The sequence below is a fragment of the Eptatretus burgeri genome, chromosome 12 (genome assembly GCF_056783735.1).
Source record: "Eptatretus burgeri isolate ZD-2024b chromosome 12, Ebu_testis_v1, whole genome shotgun sequence".
Classification (NCBI taxonomy): domain Eukaryota; kingdom Metazoa; phylum Chordata; class Myxini; order Myxiniformes; family Myxinidae; genus Eptatretus; species Eptatretus burgeri.
The window spans coordinates 84,973,295-84,993,278 of record NC_140972.1 but is presented as its reverse complement, the minus strand read 5'-3'; the positions used below and the strand labels follow the sequence as shown (position 1 = coordinate 84,993,278).

The 19,984-nt window shown below is 37.3% G+C and overlaps 1 protein-coding gene and 1 long non-coding RNA gene across 5 annotated transcripts in view; one reads left to right on the top strand and one right to left on the bottom strand.

Moving 5' to 3' along the window:
- LOC147016026 (small conductance calcium-activated potassium channel protein 2-like) overlaps positions 1 to 19,984 on the bottom strand; it is a 420,626-nt gene that overhangs the window by 127,469 nt on the left and 273,173 nt on the right. For both annotated transcript variants that reach the window (XM_085848716.1, XM_085848717.1), the window contains one exon: positions 18,359 to 18,486. In XM_085848716.1, coding sequence (XP_085704842.1) covers positions 18,359 to 18,486 — 128 coding nt within the window. The remainder of the gene's footprint in view (positions 1 to 18,358; positions 18,487 to 19,984) is intronic.
- LOC147016027 (uncharacterized) lies at positions 1,925 to 4,148 on the top strand. 3 transcript variants are annotated; one of them, XR_015050147.1, is made up of 4 exons: positions 1,925 to 2,939; positions 3,033 to 3,191; positions 3,627 to 3,684; positions 3,980 to 4,148. It is a non-coding gene; the product is annotated as an uncharacterized LOC147016027 (long non-coding RNA). The 3 variants fall into 3 exon arrangements; XR_015050146.1 differs by lacking the exon at positions 3,980 to 4,148 and having other exon boundaries at positions 1,925 to 2,619; positions 2,714 to 2,939; positions 3,627 to 3,907; XR_015050145.1 differs by lacking the exon at positions 3,980 to 4,148 and having other exon boundaries at positions 3,627 to 3,907.

Below are 19,984 nucleotides of genomic sequence, written 5' to 3'. Positions count from 1 at the left end.
CCAGAAATAAACACAACACAATTGAAATAGACACGTCGTAAATACAGTATATTGTTGGAGTTCTAGGAACCGGCCCTAAAAGGCAATTGCACACAACATACAGGTCCCTTAGTTTAGTTATTACCATAGTACAAGTTCAGAGTAGTCCCTTCCCCTTGTGTAGCGGGCTGAATGTGATTGAAGGTGTTGGTAAAAGGTTAAACCACTGATTACATACAGGTGAACCCTATTGCACACATTTTATAACCATTCAAACAAATAATTATAATTTACTCCTGAAGTGACTTAAGGATAATTAAACAAAGGGGTTGAATACTTATGCAACTGAAAAATTATCTGATTTTCTCTGTTAATTTAATTTATTCACATTTAATCTGCATTTTTTAGCTTTATCACTTTGGAGTAGTTTTGTGAAGACTCTACATACTGCATTAAGTTTGATTTTAAAGCATTAAAGAAACTAGAAGGCATCTTAAAATGCAAAACCCGTCCCCTTTAGATTCGGATTTGTTCTTCTTTCGTATGTTAAATGGTACCTTTGACCTCATGACCAAATTCTTAATTTGTCTTCTCCATATTCTCATAATAAAGCTTTGTTCAAAATTTGATGAAAAAAGCTGAAATGGTTAAAAAAAACAAAGGTTTGTTAAAGATTTACTGACAAAAGCTCAATTGATAAAATGTTACGGCCTGGACATACGCACTGAATCTCAACGGTAAACAAGGATTTTGATTAAAATATTTATGGATGGTCGACCACTTCACCGATGACGTCATACAATCCTTTATTCCCCATTGGGAGTAGAATGAGATTTTTTTTTGTACAAATTGTCAAGGCTCGTATGAGAGCTAACACACAACACACAACAAGGGGGACAGGAGACAAGAGGGGCGGGAGAGGGAATGACAAAACAGTGGGGAACAGAGACATGAGGAGATCTGTGGAAGGGAGAGGGATGGGGCAGGGGACACGGGGTATACAAGATGGACACCACAGGAACTTTCAAGACCTGATACGACTGGGAACTTTTGGGAAGAAATGCAGGGAATTTGAAGGAGGTAGATATGGGGTGGATTAACGGAGGTAGAAAAGATCATGGTTTTGGATGGAGGAAGACAAGAGGTGGTGGTGGTGAACAGCTGCTTGAAAGATCTGGAGGGAAGAATGGGATTGAAGAGAGTGTGGGAGTTTATTCCAAAGGTGGGGGAAAAAAGAGGATGAAAGAGTGATGGTGAGCAGTGATTCTTGAATTTGGTAGTTTTACCAGAAGAGGGTTGCTGGCGGACCTTGAGCGCCCTGCGGAAGTATGGGGGGGGGGGGGTATAGCAGAGAGAGAAGGGGGGAAGACCAGAGAGGAGACAGTAAAAGACAGAAAGATCACCGACCTGCCTGCGGTGAGAGAACGTGAGAGGCCCAAAGACTCAGCCTTACCGCGGGAGATATCAATGATCCGAAATTCCTCGGTTTCGACAGCGTGAAGTTTCGACAAAAAAAAATATATATACATACATACATACATATATATATATATATATATATATATATATATATATATATGTATATATACACATACATACATAATATATATATATATATATATATATATATATATATATATATATATATGTATATATATATATATATATATATATATATATATATATATGTCGGGTGAATATACTGGTTCTGGCTCACTTTTCCCCATGTAAATGAATGGGGGATTTTCAGCGATTCATTTTTTTTTTCCCTAAAAATAAACCCCCTTTTTATCCCAAGGTATATTTATTTGTCTCCCCTTTTAACCTGGGGACACTTATTTTTTTCAAATAACCCATGCAATAAGATAAAGATTTGTTAAAGGTGATTCGAAAGAAATATCTGAAACGTCTAAGCCTCGGGACACTCTTTATCAAATAACCGATGCATATTGTTTAGCTCACTCATTGACCCTATAAACATTTGTTCATTCTCAAATTCCTTCAATAGTTTAATTTTCTTTGCACAATAATCCCCATCTAAAATATTGAAAAACATAACATTTGAATCTTTATATTTTTTAAGATACCCCTTTTGTGCCATTACGAAATGATAAACTTCTCTTAATGATCTCATCTGACCACCTCCTGAGTTGCAAATCATTTTTGTGCATAAACCATGCCATAAAAATTTTTTTGTTTCAAATGTTTTCAGTTCGTGCCATGAAAATGAGGAAGTGTTTTTTTTGACACGCTCGTGCTGTGTGAATGAGGAAGTGTTTTTGGACAGTCATGCTGTGAAAAAATAGGAACTATTCTCTGAGACAAGGCCTCGTGTTTCTATTTTATCTCAGAACACGAACAGGCTTTTAAACATAAGTTTAATCAAAATCATTTTAGGGCATTTTAAGTATGTTTTAAAAATGATTCATACAATTTGAGAATATATCGCCCAGTTATTTTCCAAGCTGTCTCGCCCGAAGCGTCATTTCCTGTGGCCACACCCAATGATTAAGCAATCTCCTCATCGTTGCCTTATAAGTGATTCGCCAGACAAAGTTTCTGCCAGACGGGATTTTCATTTTTACAACTGAGACATGAGCGATCTTTCTTCCGCGAACAAAACAGCTCAACACAAAGTTGGTAAGCTTGTGTATAAGTTCCTCTTTGAACGATGAAGCAATTGATTATAAATGAAATCGTGATAATTCTGATATATTTTTTTTTTTCTTGGCAGGTCCTTGGAAGAAGAGCAGTTTACATATCACGACGAGGTGCATTAAATTAATGCTCTTATTGAAGAGGTCAATCATCTTAGAAGAGAATTGAAAAACATTTTTAATGACTGACACGACGTCTTATCACGGCCTCTGATCTTTTTGCCATCTTGTACCAATGGTAAAAAAAAACTGAGACATGGACTCACTCTCTTCCGATGAAGATAACAGCTCACTACAAAGTTGGTAAGTTTGTGTATGGTTTCCTCTTTGAACGATGAAGAAATTGATTATAAATTAAATCGTGATAATGCGAAAAAATATATTTTTTCCTGGCAGGTCCTTGGAAGAAGTGGAGTTTACATATCACGATGAGGTGCATCAAATGAATGCTCTTATTGAAGAGGTCAATGATTTTAGAAGAGGATTGAAAAACATTTATAATGACTGGTACAAAGTCTTATCACGGCCTCTGATCTCGAATGAATTAAACCAATGGTGAGACACGTGTGTGTGTGTGTGTGTGTGTGTGTGTGTGTGTATGTGTGTGTGTGTGTGTGTGTGTGTGTGTGAATATATGTATGTGTGTATGTGTGTGTGTGCGTGTTTGTGCGTGTGTGTGTGTGTGTGTGTGTGTGTGTGTGTGTGTGTGTGTGAATATATGTATGTGTGTATGTGTGTGTGTGTGCGTGTGTGTGCGCGTGTGTGTGTGTGTGTGTGTGTGTGTGTGTGTGTGTGTGTGTGTGTGTGTGTGTGTGTGTGTGTGTGTGTGTGTGTGTGTGTGTGTGTGTGTGTGTCGCTTTCCCTGTCTGTTTGTCTTTCTCTATCTCTCCCTGTCTGTCTCTTTGTATCTCTCTCTGTCTGTCTTTCTACCTACCTCTCTCTGTCTGTCTCTCCATCTATACCCTTGACTCATTATTTTTTTTTTTTCAGCTCGATCACACAACATAAGCTGTTGAAGCAATCTGGTACAACACATGATTTTCTGGAGGTAAATGTTTCTGAATTATTATTTAGTTATTTGTTTATTTATTCTTTTATTAATATCACTCTCTCTTTGGAATGTCGTCTTATGTTGGTTGCATCATTAGTTTGGACGCGGTTTTACCAGTACACTGGAATTCATTTTATTGGCCTTGGAAGGATGACAGGCTGAGTCGGCCTCCTGGTGTGTTAATTCAGTGGTCAACGAGGATTGAACTTAGAACCAACACCAGGCTTACTCATATTACCATGTAATTATCTTTATAAAACCCAATTATTATCCACTTTTTGTTTCAAAACAGAATATGGTGTCTGAGTTTCGAAATCACAAGACATCTGAAGAAGATTTCTGGGAAAGATTATACATTCTCGCAAATGAATATTTAATATTTTCAATTTTGATTAATTATATTTATTTTGTTTACAATTACTTGATTTTGAATTTCAAAAAAAGGATCAAGACATGAAGGAGAGGGAGGGAGGGAGTGGGGGGGGGGGTAGGTGCGCTCCCCCAATGACCCATCACCCCCTCATCCCACCCCTCCCCTCCCCATGTGTGTGTGTGGGTAAGGGTGGGGGTGGGATGAGGGAGGTGGTGGGTCAAAGGTGGGGGCACACAGGGGGGATGAGGGGGGTGGGGCTTGTGTGGGTGGGGTTTATGTGGGCGGGGCTTGTGTGGGCGAAAATGAAGAAACACACATTGATCTTTTATATTTTAGTGTTGGAAATAATTCACATTACACATACATCAATAATTTATCAAGATTAATCTCTTCTCAGGTATTCAGAACAGCAAATAAAATATATCCTTGTAAGCGATGTCTTAATTCATTTCATACAAAAGAACGATTAGAACAACATTCAAAATATTGTAGTAATCATAAATCAGCTGTAATTACAATGCCTAAACCTGGTGAAAAGATTTCTTTTGAAGATTATAATAAATCTATCATGCACCCATTTGTGATATACGCTGATTTTGAGTGTATCCTTAAAAAGATAAATACTGCTTCTCCTAATCCAAAAGAATCATACAAATAAATATCAAAAACATATTCCTTGTGGTTTCTGTTATTATATCAAATCATCTGTTGGAGAAAAGTAAAACAAACTTGAACATTATCGTGGAAAAAAAGCTTCACAAGAGTTTGCAAAACGATTAGAAAAGGATTGTATAAGACTCACTAAATTAATGAAATAAAAGAAACAAATGAACCGATGAAATTAACCAAAGAAGAAAAATTAGAATTTAGAAAGAACAATATCTGTCATATTTGTGAGGGGGAAATTAAGGAGTCTAAAGTTAGGGATCATTGTCATCTTACTGGTAAATATAGAGGTCCCGCTCATTCCTGTTGTAATCTTAATTATAAATTACCTTATTTTATTCCAGTCTTTCTTCACAACAGCGCCAACTATGATACACATCTATTTATAAATGAACTTTCAAAAACACCAGGGAATATTTCTGCCATAACAAACACAAGTCAAAAGTATATTTCATTTACAAAAATGATATTCACAAAACCTTTAACTCGTATTAGGTTTCTAGATTCTTACAAGTTTATGGGAACACCACTCGCATCAAATCTAAGCTCCACGGACTCTTTTCCAAATCTTAATTCATTCTTTCCAAAAGAGGAAATTCTCACTAAAGAGGAAATTCAGATTAAAGAGAGAATTCAAAGTAAAGAGGAAATTCGAATTAATGAGGAAATTAATGAAGAAATTCTAACTGAAGATGAAATTCTAATTATAAAGAAAATTCGAACAATGAATGAAATTCTAACTAAAGAGGAAATTCAGATTAAAGATGAAATTCTGATTAAAGAAGGAATTCTTACGAGAGAGGAAATTCAAACAAGGAATGAAATTCAAAGTAAAGAGAAAATTCTTACAAGTAAGGGAATTTATCCTTATGATTATATGGATTCATTTATGAGATTTAAAGAAACACAACTTCCTTCAAAAGAAAGTTTCTATAATAACCTTTATGAAGAAGAGATAAGTGATAAGGAATATAAACACGCACAAGAAATATGGAAAATATTTTAGATAAAGAACCTTGGAGAATATCATGATTTATATCTTAAAACAGATGTTTTATTGTTAGCTGATGTGTTTGAAGCTTTTAGATCACTCTGTCATAATAAAAATTGTTATGGATTAGATCCTGCCCACTATTTCACAGCTCCTGGTTTAGCTTGGAGTGCAATGTTGAAAATGACAAAACAAGATATAGATTTAATCAGTGATGTTGATATGCTTTTGATGATTGAGAAGTCCAAGAGAGGTGGAATATCACAAGTATGTTCAAAAAGATATGCTAAAGCAAATAATAAATATCTTCCAAATTATGATAGTGAAAAAGATAGTAATTATTTGATGTATTTTGATGCTAATAATTTGTATGGATGGGCAATGTCTCAATCTCTGCCTTATGGTAAATTAGAGTGGGTGGAAGAAAAGGATTATGAAAAGGCTTTGATGAATATTGTTGTTTCTTCTCAAGAGGAATTGAATGACGAAGAAGGTTATTATTTTGAAGTTGATTTGAGGTACCCGAGTGATCTTCATAATAAGCATAAAGACCTTCCTTTTGCATGTGAGAAAGAAACCCCAAAGAAAGAATGGTTCAGTGATTATGATAAAAGTTTTAATATTAAAGGCAAATCAACAGAAAAGTTACTAACAACATTCTATGATAAAGAGGGATATGTTTTGCATCAGAGAAGCTTGAAACAGTTTTTGAGAGAAGGATTGAGAGTAGCTAAAATTCATAGAGTTTTAAAATTTAAACAATGTCCTTGGGTGAAAAAATATATTCAATTCAATACAGATATGAGAGCAAATACAAAAGTAAAATTTGAAGGGGACTTTTATAAATTAATGAATAATGCTGTATTTGGAAAGACTATGGAAAATGTTAGAAACAGGCAAAACATTAGATTCGCAACATCTTGGAAAGAAGCTTCGAGATTGATAAATAAACCAAGTTTTGAGAGAGAAGAGGTTTTTTCAGAGAACTTTTCTGCAATTCATATGAAAAAGGAAAGTATTGTAATGGATAAACCAATTTATATTTGAACAGCAGTTCTTGATTTATCAAAGATATTGATGTATGATTATTTGTATAATGACTTAAAGAAAGAGTATGGTGAAAATGTTTCATTGTTGTATATGGACACTGATAGTTTTATCCTCAATATAAAAACTGATGATGTTTAGAAAGATATGAAGAAAAATATTGGAGTATATGATACAAGTAATTTCAGCAAGAAGAGTGAGTTATTTTCCAAAAAGAATGAAAAGGTTATTGGTAAGTTTAAGGATGAGTTGGGTGGAAAAGTAATGAGTGAGTTTATTGGATTGAGAGCAAAGGCATATGCTTATAAGTATGGTGATCAGATTGATAAGAGGTTAAAGGGAATAAAGAAATATGTAATAAAGAAATCAATAACTTTTAGAAATTATTATAATTGTTTGATGAATAAGAAAGAAGAATATAGGAAACTAAATACAATAAGAAGTTATAAACATAACATATATAGTGAAGAAGTAAATAAAAAGGCATTAGGAGCCTTTGATGATAAGAGATTTATTTTAGATAATGGAATAGATTGTGTTCCATATGGATATTGTATGATAGAGTGAATAGAATAGATTGTGTTTTAACGATGGGAAGATGGGTTAGGGTTTTTTAAGGGCTACCGCCGCGTTTTTTTACAATATATAAATGGTCAAGCCAAGTATTAATCAAACTAAAGAGTGGAGAAAATCTCAGTCTTGGTATATAAATGGAAAACATAATGAATGTGAAAAATATCAAATAAGTCTCATTGAAAAAATAACTAAAACAAAGCTAAATAAAACAAATAAGCGAATCAATTTAAAAAGTAGTAAGTTAGAGGATGTAAAGAAAAAAATGAATATCCTTGAATGGACTGAAAACTTTGATGGTTATCAATTGAACAATGAATAAACAATTTACTATAATCTCAAAATGATATGTGGCTCAGGAGGTGGTCAAACAAGAGCATTAAGAGAAGTTTATCATTTCGTAATGGCACAAAAGGGGTATCTTAAAAAATATAAAGATTCAAATGTTTTGTTTTTCAATATTTTAGATGGGGATTATTGTGCAAAGAAAATTAAACTATTGAAGGAATTTGAGAATGAACAAATCTTTATAGGTTCAATGAGCAAGCTAAACAATATGCATCCGTTATTTGATAAAGAGTGTCCCGAGGCTTAGACGTTTCAGATATTTCTTTCGAATCACCTTTAACAAATCACATTACCACTTTAGTACTTGAACAAATCTTTATCTTATTGCATGGATTATTTGAAAAAAAAAAGTGTCCCCAGGTTAAAAGGGGAGACAAATAAATATACCTTGGGATAAAAAGGGGGTTTATTTTTAGGGAAAAAAAATATGAATCGCTGAAAATCCCCCATTCATTTACATGGGGAAAAGTGAGCCAGAACCAGTATATTCACCCTACACACACATATATATATATATATATATATATATATATATATATATATATATATATATATATATATATATATATATATATATATATATATATTGTTGTGGTTGACCAAATTCGCAAACCACCATTCAGGTCCCTTAGGTGAGATATCTCGGTAAGTATATGTGTAGTTAGGCCCAAACCCGTTGTCTAGAGGGAATAAATGTCATTCATGCGTGCTGCGACTCTTCAGGATAGCCGTTTTTCTTTTACTATCTTTATTTTGGACCAACCGCCATTATTACCACCACCAACCACGTCTCAACAGCCATCACAACAACAACCACCAACCACAACGCCGCTTCACCACAACCGCCACGACCTTTACCGTCACAACTCACCACCATCGCATCTCCGTCATCTCGCGCCACTCGTGGGCACCGATGCTGGACTCGTGTAAGGCGCGCACCATGCAGCGTGTTCAAAAGCATCGCGGACTTTCCGAAGAAAAACGGATCAAAAACGACTCACGCCCACTTTTGTTCCGTCCAATCGGTGAGCGAGGGGTGATTTGGCCCCGCCTCCAGGGCGTTGGAGGGCGGTCGCTATATGCAAATTCATGGATCAAAAAGCATTCACGCCCACTTTTCCTCGGGCCAATGGGGAGCGAGGTGAAAGGTCGGAGGCAGAGGGTCAAAGATGAGAGAGCGAAGCCACGGGGCTTATAAAAACGACTGCGTTCGTCAGACAAGTTGAGTTGAGTTCGCAGGAAGAAGAGTTGAGTTGGAAGCAGAGGAAGAGTTCAGTGCAGTTGGGAGTTCGCGGAGTCGGAGTGAAGAGGACGGAGCTGTGGAGAGGCGGCGAAGGTGAACGAGGGGGTGCTCGCGTCGGATTCGGGGAACTGCGGAGAGAAAGGCCGGCGGCGCGACCGAGGGTGGTGGAGACGCTCGTCGCGGGACCCAAGAGTTTGTGAAATCCTCCTTTCCCCGAGCATCAGCAACCCCCTCCTGTTTCCCCCCGCGCTGAGATAGTGCGACAAAAGGGGGCCCCCTTCCCACCCCCTACCAGACACTGTCCGCGAGGCCCGCGGAGTTGAGGCACCACCGCCGCTCCGCGTCTCATCATCAGACGGGTAGGCCCGACACAGTCTCGGCCCCAGGCCCGCCTACCCCCTCATCCTGGAGGGTGGTTCTCTTTTCTTTTGCTTTGGGAATATGTGTTGTCGGTGCCGTCTGTGAAGTAAAATTGTATAAGTGTTGCCGTGTGCTCGCGTAGTCGGTATTAGATCTGCATTGTCGCATTTCCTTTTTGTCTTCTTCTTTTCTATGTGCTTTTGGTGGAATTGTATATGTGTGCTTCCCGTGTGCCGCGAAATAAATGTGCTTATTATTGATCTGTTTTCCCGCTTCGCTTCGTCATTTCTTTCATTGAATCCTCATCTTGCTTCACGTAAAGGGTTGGTCGTGGGTTAAGACGCCCGATAATTAACCGAACCCTCGAGGTCGACGAATAACACCGCTCGGTTATCCCAATAGTACGGAACGGGTCGCTTAAGTGGCCCGTGTCCGAAGTCGACCTGCGGCGAGGTGCGATCGCCCGGTCTACCCTCCGTGTGGGTAGACGTCTATATACATATATATATATATCGTCTATATACATAACAAATCGTCTATATACATATATATATATATATATATATATGCATGTTTATATATATATATATATATATATATATATATATATATATATATATATATATATATATATATATATATATATATATATATATATATATATATATATATATATATATATATATATATATATATATATATATATATATATATATATATATATATATATATATATATATATATATATATATATATATATATATATATATATATATATATATATATTATGTACATACATATAAAATATATACATACATATATATATATATACATATATAATATATATATATATATACATATAATATATATATATATATATATATATATATATATATATATATATATATATATATATACATACATATATATACATACACAGGGTGTCCCTAAAAAAATGACATCATTTGAAACTTGAATATCTAAGTAACTACATGTCCCAGGCAAACGAAAGTAAATAGGCTTCATGTTGAACAATAAAATATTTATTTCTCAAAATTCGAACAAGAGATTCAGAGGGATGTCGATTTTATAACCGTTTTCTCAAAACTTCACAAATGTTCAATATGCGCACCGCCTGTGACACGACACACGTCAAGTCGGTGGTCCAGCTCCTGCCAAACATGCTGTACCATGTCTTGCGTAACATTCTCCAGTGCCTCAGTGATTCTCTGCTTCAGTTCCTCTCAGCTTGTAGGAAGAGGGGGGTATAGACCAGTCCTTTCACATAGCCCCATAGAAAAAAATCACAAGGTGTCCAAGTCAGGTGAACGTGGTGGCCATTTCAACAGCACATTGTCATTATCACTGGCATGCCCAATCCATCTTCCTGGTAGATTCTCATTGAGATAAGAATGAAACATTCAACTTTGTTAGTTTTTACACATTTTGTAAAAATTTGAGATTATTTGAGCGAGAATTAGCTATGTTATTAGAATATGAAATGATGTCATTTTTTTAGGGACACCCTATATATATATATATATATATATATATATATATATATATATATATATATATATATATATATATATATATATATACATATATATATATATATATATATATATATATATATATATATATATATATATATATATATATATATATATATATACATATATTAGATAGATACATAATTTCATTCCAGCAACAGTTAAATCTTGAAAACTGCAAAACAACTGTCTTCCAAACAACCTGTTCTGAGTGTCTATGTCTGTCCAATCGTGCTTTAGAAAATTCATAAGGTGTATTGTCAATAAGAGTCCCCATTGCCTTCATTTATTGTCCCCACCCCCCAAGTCCAAGTAAAGCGATCCCATCAATAGTAACTTGTTCTATTCGATAGGCACAAGAAGAACCCCTTAATTAGGCATTTGTTTCACATGCATTGGTCATTCTTATCTACAGGGCTCAAATGCTCTCTTTATAATCTGGGTTTCTCCATTGAAAACCAGCTAAACAAGAGCAAGAATCACTTTGCAATACATGTCCCTACCGATGTGATATTTTCAAAGTCCAAAAAGGGCATAACTCTGTGAAAAATTGAGGAAACACCCTGAAACTCAAAAAATTTCTGTCACTTATAATAAAGCGGGATACCAAGTTTCAGTTGAATACGTTAGAGTTTGGGGAAAAGAAAGTCTGAAAAACCACTAGTGGGATGGATGAACGGACCGATGGACAGACAGAAAGCAAACCTATAGTCCCCTCCAGTGAAACTGTAATCAATAGCATTTCATTCAGCATTCAAGGAAATGGTTGTTCAGATTATCAAGGTTAGCGACTTTACTCTTACAAGCCACCCACCCAAATCGGTCATGGGTTAAAGTTGCCAGACACCAGTATATGCAGGAATGCCAAACGAACAGCATTTTGGAATATAGGAAATATTTCCAAGTTTTGCAAGGGATTATTGGAGAATATTTGGTAAATACATGCAAAAAAAACCAGTTTTTAGAAAGGAATTTTATCCACTGAAGTTGATGAGAGTATCTTTCCCACTTTTTTTTATAACAGGGCCGAAGGCACATGGAAGTGTTATCATACAAACATGCACACATGTGCAAACAGTCAGCAGACAACACAGTACATCATTTTCGATAAAACCAGAAGAGCACTCTTCGACGTCACCAGATATGCCTCTGCCAACATTATTACATCATTGTAATACTTGTCCCAAGTTTGATTTAAATCCCTGAACCCAGATCCAAAATATTAAATAATTCTGGATGCGATACCATGCATCTGATCAGGTTGAAAGTTAAAACATACATTCAACATGTCGACTGGATCATAGTTTTGAGGGTTCACGTCGATTGATGAAGCGGTTGAAGAGAAATAATTTTTTTTAAAGATTTTCATTCAACCAAATATGACTGCCCGACCATGTGACATTAATTATTCATGAACACCCTGGTATCCCCAAGACTTGGGGAACATGTTGGTGAAGTTTCCCCTCGATCTGTCAAGTCGTTCTGGAGAAGATGATTTTTTAAATCGTTTGTTCTTCAAAAAATTATAGCTGCCAAACCATGTAACCTGTGATCTCATCGGTGGACAACGTTTTTGTTCCTCATGAATAGGCGATTATACGTGTAAAGTTTCACCGCATTCTGTTCAGCCATTTCAGAGAAGAAGATTTTTGAAGGTTTTTATGTTTAAAAAAGAATGTCTGCCGAACCACATATCCGATGACATCATCAATGTTTTCACCCACACAATTTAGCTCGAGATGACCCTCAAAGATTTTCATACTGATCAGATAAAGCATTCAACGTATGCAATTATGATGTCATAATGAAGCCACCTATGACATCATTAAAAAAAACCCACTTGTTTACAATGGGGAGTACTTCACATGTGCCAGGTTTCAATTTTTTCCATGGAGCAGTTTTGGAGATACAGAGATCCAAAGTTTTTCCTTTTTTCCAACATGGCTGTCACACCATGTGACCCATGACAAACGTTTTACATGAGTACTCGCACCTATGGTGAAAATTTTGTGTCAATCGGATAAGCGGTTGCAAAGAAAACAGAGAAAATGAACATGGGCAGACATACGGAGGAACGTACATACGGACAGACAACCCGAAAACATGATGCCTCCATTGACTTGATCAGCGGGATACAAAAAGACAAACCCCACCCCCCCCTCCCCTCCCTGCTCACCCCATGGAATTCCAACAAATGGGGATGATCGATGATCTATCCTCAAAACGCTGAGCGTAAAGTGAGAAAGCACTCTGGAAAATCTCCTTCATGTATTAGCTGATGACTCCACCCTCTGCCATGACATTCCTCATCCTTTAGACAGACCTTGACAAAATCACAAGCTGGTTAAACACTTGGAACATGTCTTTCAATCCTGACAAATCTCACACTCTCACTATATCTCTCGGAAAGGACAGTCTGGCAAACCCTCCGATCTAGTTCCTCAATAATCCTCTCGAGGAAGTTCAGGCACTCGAACTCATCGGTCTCACCATCAGTCATGATCTTTCTTGGGCAAGGAATATTTCACAGTCGGCCTCCAAAGCCAGTCGCCATCTGGGCATCCTCCATCGTACAAAGTCCTTCCTTGGCACACCTTAACTACTATCCACCTAAAAGGTCTTTGTCCACAGCTTGATGGAGTACTGCTCTCTCCTCTGGTCTGGCTACCCTACCTCACACCTTGTTCAGCTTGACGCCATGGAAACCGAAGCTTTCAAGATCATTGGAATCTCCTGTGCTGAGGCTGAGTCCATGGGTCTATCACTTTGCCATCGCAGACAAGTCAGTGGTGTCTGTCTTCTACCGCCTCTTTTTAAAAAAAAAATTTGTATACGCTGTTGAGGTTCGTATAAGATCTCCTTTCTGGTCTTGCACCCTCTGCTCTTTCTGTGCTTTGTCCCTTCCCCACTCCCCCACCCCCCACCCCAGGTATCTGCTGGGCACACACAGTTCACCATCAACCCCCTTCTGGTGAAACCATCCAAATCTAGGATCATTGTTCACCTCCACTCATTTTGTTCCTCTTTTTCCCCCACCTGTGGAACCAACTTCCTCATTCTCTTCAATCTCATTTTATCACAGGTTTTCAAGACGGCTGTTCACCACCATCTCAAATCATCCCCAATCCAAAACCATGATCTTTTCTACCCTCACTAACCCTACCCCAATCCCTTCTTTTTACAAACTTCCAGTTTCTCCCTCCTGTGAGCTTACTTCTGTATCCATCTTGTCATTTCCTGCCCTGCATTCCTCCCCACACACATTGTCCAAATATCCCTCTATCTTGACCTGAACTCTGCTGTTATCCTTCAACTCTGCTGTTGGTGTTTCCACCCTCTCTCTACTATTCCTTTTGTCCTGTTACGCCCTGGTCCGTTCAATGCACCAGTTCTTCCATGAGCCTCGATTGTGCATACAAAAAAAAATGCAGCACGCACAATTCTTTAAGTCTTTGCTATGACTCCGCAGAGTCCAAAAGGACGGTGTAAGTATGAAGCCCCCAAGTCTCGTAAATATACTCTTTTCATATGGTGGTAAAATACTCTTATCAACATTTTCTGATAAAATCCATGGTTTATCCCGTCAGCCCGTGCACACCGACAGCATTCCAAATTGTAGTCCTTAGAAAGATGAACTGTAAATTACATGGTGTCCTGAGAATTACTAGAACACCAAGTACTGTCCTAATACTGTAATTCAAAATCACAGGAAACAAAATAATACAAAAAAGGAATTGCAAGCAATCACAGCTGTTCAAACTGGGATTGCTTGCAATTACTTCTTTAAAAAAAAAGTTTTTAGTTCTGTTGTGAAAAGTGTCAGATCTGCGGAGGTCAAAGAGTAAATCAACCATTTAGGGTGCATCGCGATCATAGCTGGGGGTTCGAGGATGGAGGAGTAAGCTTCCATTTGATGTTTATCGAATGGCGTGAGGATGACGAAAACTGTATCTAATCAGTTCTCATGGTGAGCACGATGTGACCTATGTTCACAGGATATCGGGACACTCCTGATTCTTTGGGGGACCTGCAGATCAGACAATTTCATATACATGTCGAAAAATGGATGCAATGAAAAGGATGTTAATCGAGGTACGCTGACCACCGTAGGAAGCAAGAAGCTGACGTTTCAGGCATTAGCCCTTCATCACAGCAAAAGAGGACACCGTATGTGATATACGTGTGATTGATGTATTTTCTGAATGTGGTTCACCCATTCTCTCAACACATTGTATTGAAGCCATGTCTTGTCTTGTGGAGAAGCCAAATGTTATCCTGCTCTAGTTTACTTTCAAGCTCTTCATCATACCCACATTTTTGGTTCTGGTAACCTAAAAATGGTTAGTTTACAAGCACACAAAGCTTGTGAGGAAGAACTGAGGTTATGGTTAGTAAGTAGAAAAGCTGAGATTTTGGCTTTGTCTGAAGTACAATTACTTTGCCAAGTTAGTCTCCCATAGATATCCCATCAGATAGGATACATATACTTGGCAGTATCTTGTCTTCAAGTACTCTCACTTGAGGGCTGAGTGTGGTTGATCAATCAATAATTGACAAATTAATCAACAAAATTTACCCCATGCCACAAGTCAGTGGATTGGGGATGACAGAATTGTCAGACATCGTGTACTCCTGGCCAGTCTGGTTTTAATTATCTCTTTCCAAATTGACAGTTTGCTTCTGCATCCATGTTGTCCTCCCCTTGCCCTCATTACTCCACACATCCCTTATTGCTCTAAGTCTCCCTCTATTTTGTCCCTCAATCACGATGTTGGTGTGTTTCCCTCCCCACCCCTACCCCACCTTTTCTACTGTTCCTTTTTTTCCATTACATCCTGATCTGTTCTATGTTCTATCTCCTGCATGAACCTCAATTTTATATACAAAAAAAACTTTCAAACTCCTTTCCTGGTATACTTTGCAGGTGGCATTGCATCGATGAGTGTGTAATCCTTTGGAGGAGATTGTTGAGCCAACTGTCCCATATGCCTTTGGTTGTGTACGTTAAAGAAAACAGTAGGCCATTATGTTCTGGTACCCTGGCCAAATTCCTGCCCTAATCTACAAGTACACTGCATCAGCTGCATGGCCACTCTTCAGCAATGATGCAACTAACATGCAGAATTCATTCATGAATCCTGGTCAAATGTGGATTGTTCAAAGAAGTGGATCAAAACCTTGAATTTTTTTTTTCAATTGCATCATGCTGAATACATTCTTTCATGATGCAAATATAAAACAATAAATGCTGGTTAATATTTCAGAGAAATTTTGTGCTTTGTACTTATTTGTCAATCAAATTTTTTTTTTTTTTAGAGTTTCTTATGCTTTTGTTGCAACATAATATTGATAACGGACAAAATCAAAAAGCGTCAAACATTTGCATGATTTGAAGTGTTGATTATTTCATACTTGGGAACTGCCTATTCCGTTTAACTTTCCATAAACAAACTAGAACGGGCACTCGTAGAGCGCATACCTTCGCCGCAGCCACTAGTTACCTTTGTATTAAGTTGTCCACAACGCATCTCAATACTAATATGCATTTTGTGACCCCATGACCTTTGACCCACAACCGCTACCTAGGGTGACAATAGTACTATACCTTGTGTCATTTCAGAAGATGGGGAATTGAACACTGAACAATTTGGAGTTAATTTGATGTAAATGGGAAACATATTAACCGTTTTCATCATGAAAAAACGATGTTGACCTTTTTGTGACCTTGACCTTTGATCCGATCGCTCCCAAAATCTAATGGATTTGTCCTTTCATGATGCCAAACAAATCCAAAACAATTAAAGCCTCTCTGCGTTTTGTTTTTTTGCGTTAAGTTGTCCACAACGCTTTCCGATATAAATGTGAATTTGTGTGACCCCCTTGACCTTTGACCCCCAACCGCTGCCTTGGGTGACAAAAGTACTATACCATGTGTCATATTACAGAATGGGGAATTTAATTTTGAACATTTTGGAGTTAATTTGCTGTAAATCAAAACAAAATTGACAATTTAATCGCGAAAAAACGATTTTGACCTTTTTGTGACCTTGACCTTGACCTTTGATCCGATCGCTCCCAAAATCTAATCGATTTGTCCGCTCGTGATGCCAAACACATCCACAAAATTTCATGACAATCTGCGAAGTGGTTTTTGTGTAATGTTGTCCACAACGCTTCCCAATCAAAAACTCCATTTTGGTGACCCCCTTGACCTTTGACTTCCACAGACTAACTAGGGTTGCAAACACTATACCATACACTATATCAGTGGATTGGGATTTGAATACTGAACATTTTGGACTAAATTTGATGTAAATCGGAACAAAATTGACACTTTAATCACAAAAAAACGATTGTGACCTTTTTGTGACCTTGACCTTGACCTTTGATCCGATCGCTCCCAAAAGCTTCGCCTGACGTCCTTGAGTAACTGACGTCCAAAAGCACATCATCTCTGAAAATTTCATGCAAATCGGTCCAGCAGTTTTTGCGCAATGTTGTCCGCACACATGTTTACCAATAAATAAATACACAGGGGCCAATACAATACCTTAGTCAAACGAAGTTTGCGAAGGTAATAATCAACCCTCCACTCTAACCACCCCTGCCCCCACCCCATCTTCACCTCCACTATTCACAGCATTTCTCACATTAGTAACCACTGATTCAGGCATGCATGTGAGCTAAGTTGCTTGGTAACACAGAATGTTATATACTATTGTGACATCAACAAAGGAAAAAAACAGCTGCATAGACAAAAAGCAAAAGAAAGAAAGAAAAAAAAGAAATAATCATGAAAGCTCAAAACAGCATTCCAGCTCTTCTGTCCTTCCTGATTTATCCAGTGTTCGAAAATAGTGCTTCCTGTGCTGTATTTAAATACAGTTGTGTTTGCTTAATTGTCCTGCATTGTTGTACCAGCTGTCCAGGCTTGCAGATGGATTTATGACCTGAAGACACCTCTTTGTTTTGACGTTATTCTGCTTCATCCTCATTGTGCACCTTGAAACAATTAAAGTTAGTTCATGGGTAACTTGACTTGTATCGATTCTGTAAAATAAACACCTTTTTTGGCCTCGCCCGTTTCGTGTTCCCACCTGAACTCAAAGCAAACGATGTTGGTTGGATCCCAAGTTCAATCCCGAATACCAAATATGTTTGTCCATTATCTACTAATGTTCTCCTGCATTTAATATAAAGGAGGTTTCAAAAAAGATTGTACAAATGAGATACAATAATCCAATGGATGGAAATATCATTTTTTTCATGTAGTCGTATATATCATTAATATATATATATTTTTTGTTTTACTGCCATTTTTTGGGATATTATCTCTAACTCCGAAAACATTTTGAACCTTCCTTATTGATGTACAAGGTTTGGAAATGCTTGTTTTTTTAATAATAATAATAATAATAATAATAATAATAACAACAATAACAAAAATAAACACTCCAATGGTACAGATCAATGGCGAACAAAGGTATTGCTACCTGCCCCAGTTTCACATAACTTACTGATGGATGGCCTGTAGGAACTTGCGCTGGTGTTTGCGCACGCGTGCATGGTCGATCTTCCTCACAAGCTTTGTGTGCTTGTAAATGAGCCAGGTCTCCCTGAGGACATTCGCCGCAGCATTCTTTACCTGTCAACAGTACGGTAACAATTGAAAAGTGATTCTTTATCAGCTCCACATCCAACTAGTGGCTAAAAACCTCACCAAGCAACCACAGAACATTATAATACCAAGAGTTTGGGTTCTAAATCAGCTATGGAATGACAATAAAATTAACTGTAAACAAAATTGCCTCAAAGATCATGACAATGCTTGTTTACACAAAGCTCTATACCACTGCTCAAAATGACCTTCCATCATAAGACGCAAAACCAATGGGATTCTCCAAGTTAGTGCAACATAAATCTGGAAAAAGATGGGATTCTCCAAGCTAGTGTAATGTAAATCAGGAAAAAGATGTGATTCCCAAAGTTTGTGTAATGTAAATCTGGAAAAAGATTGGATTCCCCAAGCTCGTGTAACGTAAATCTGGAAAAAGGTGAGATTCCCAAAGCGAGTGCAACATACATCTGGAAAAAGATGGGATTCTTCAAGCTAGTGTAATGTAAGTTTGGAAAAAGATGGGATTCCCCAAGCAAGTATAATGCAAGTCTGATAAAATATGGGATTCTCCAAGCTAGTGCAACATAAATCTGGAAAAAGATGTGATTCCCCAAGCTAGTGTCATGTAAATCTTGAAAAAGAAGGGATTCTCCAAGCTAGTGGAATGTAAATCTGGAAAAAGATGGGATTCCCCAAGCTAGTGTAATGTAAATCTGGAAAAAAGAGGGGATTCCCCAAGCAAGTATAATGCAAGTCTGATAAAAGATGGGATTCTCCAAGCTAGTGCAACATAAATCTGGAAAAAGATGGGATTCCCCAAGCAAGTATAGTGCAAGTCTGATAAAAGATGGGATTCTCCAAGCTAGTGCAACATAAAGTTGGAAAAAATGGGATTCCCCAAGCTAGTGTTATGTAAATCTGGAAAAAGATGGAATTCCCCAAGCGAGTGTAATCTAAATCTGGAAAAAGATTGACAAGTAAGAACCACTTTTACTCAAGTAAGTTGGCCTTGATGTAACCATGGCAGGAAATCGAGCACAAAATCCCATTGCATGCAATGCATTAACTTAGCATGCCTGTCCAAAGACCATTCCCAAAATAACAATCCTGAACTTTAAGGCCTGTCAAAGCTTGTGCTGTAAATCGCTGCTCATGGAGAATTGTTTTACATTCCCGACAGAAACACATAATATGTTAATTGTGATTTTGAAGGTGAATTTGAAAAATAACCTTATTTAAATGCAAGAGTGACACATGATAAGGCTTGAGGATTATTAAGTGAGACTTCAAACAGCAATCTCCAGGAAATAAAGGATTGATATTTAAAAAAAAAAACGTAATGCAGAAAACAGCTCAGAAAATACCAATTCCATGCATGCATACAATAACTTGGCTCTCTTTCTTCTTATACACCTGGTAATATGATTACCTCTGCCACTGAAGGTGGACCGAGGTTGTGTTTTCACCTCTGTTTGTCTGTCTGTGAGCAGGGTATCTCAAACAAGCTCAAATGAGCTAAGATCCT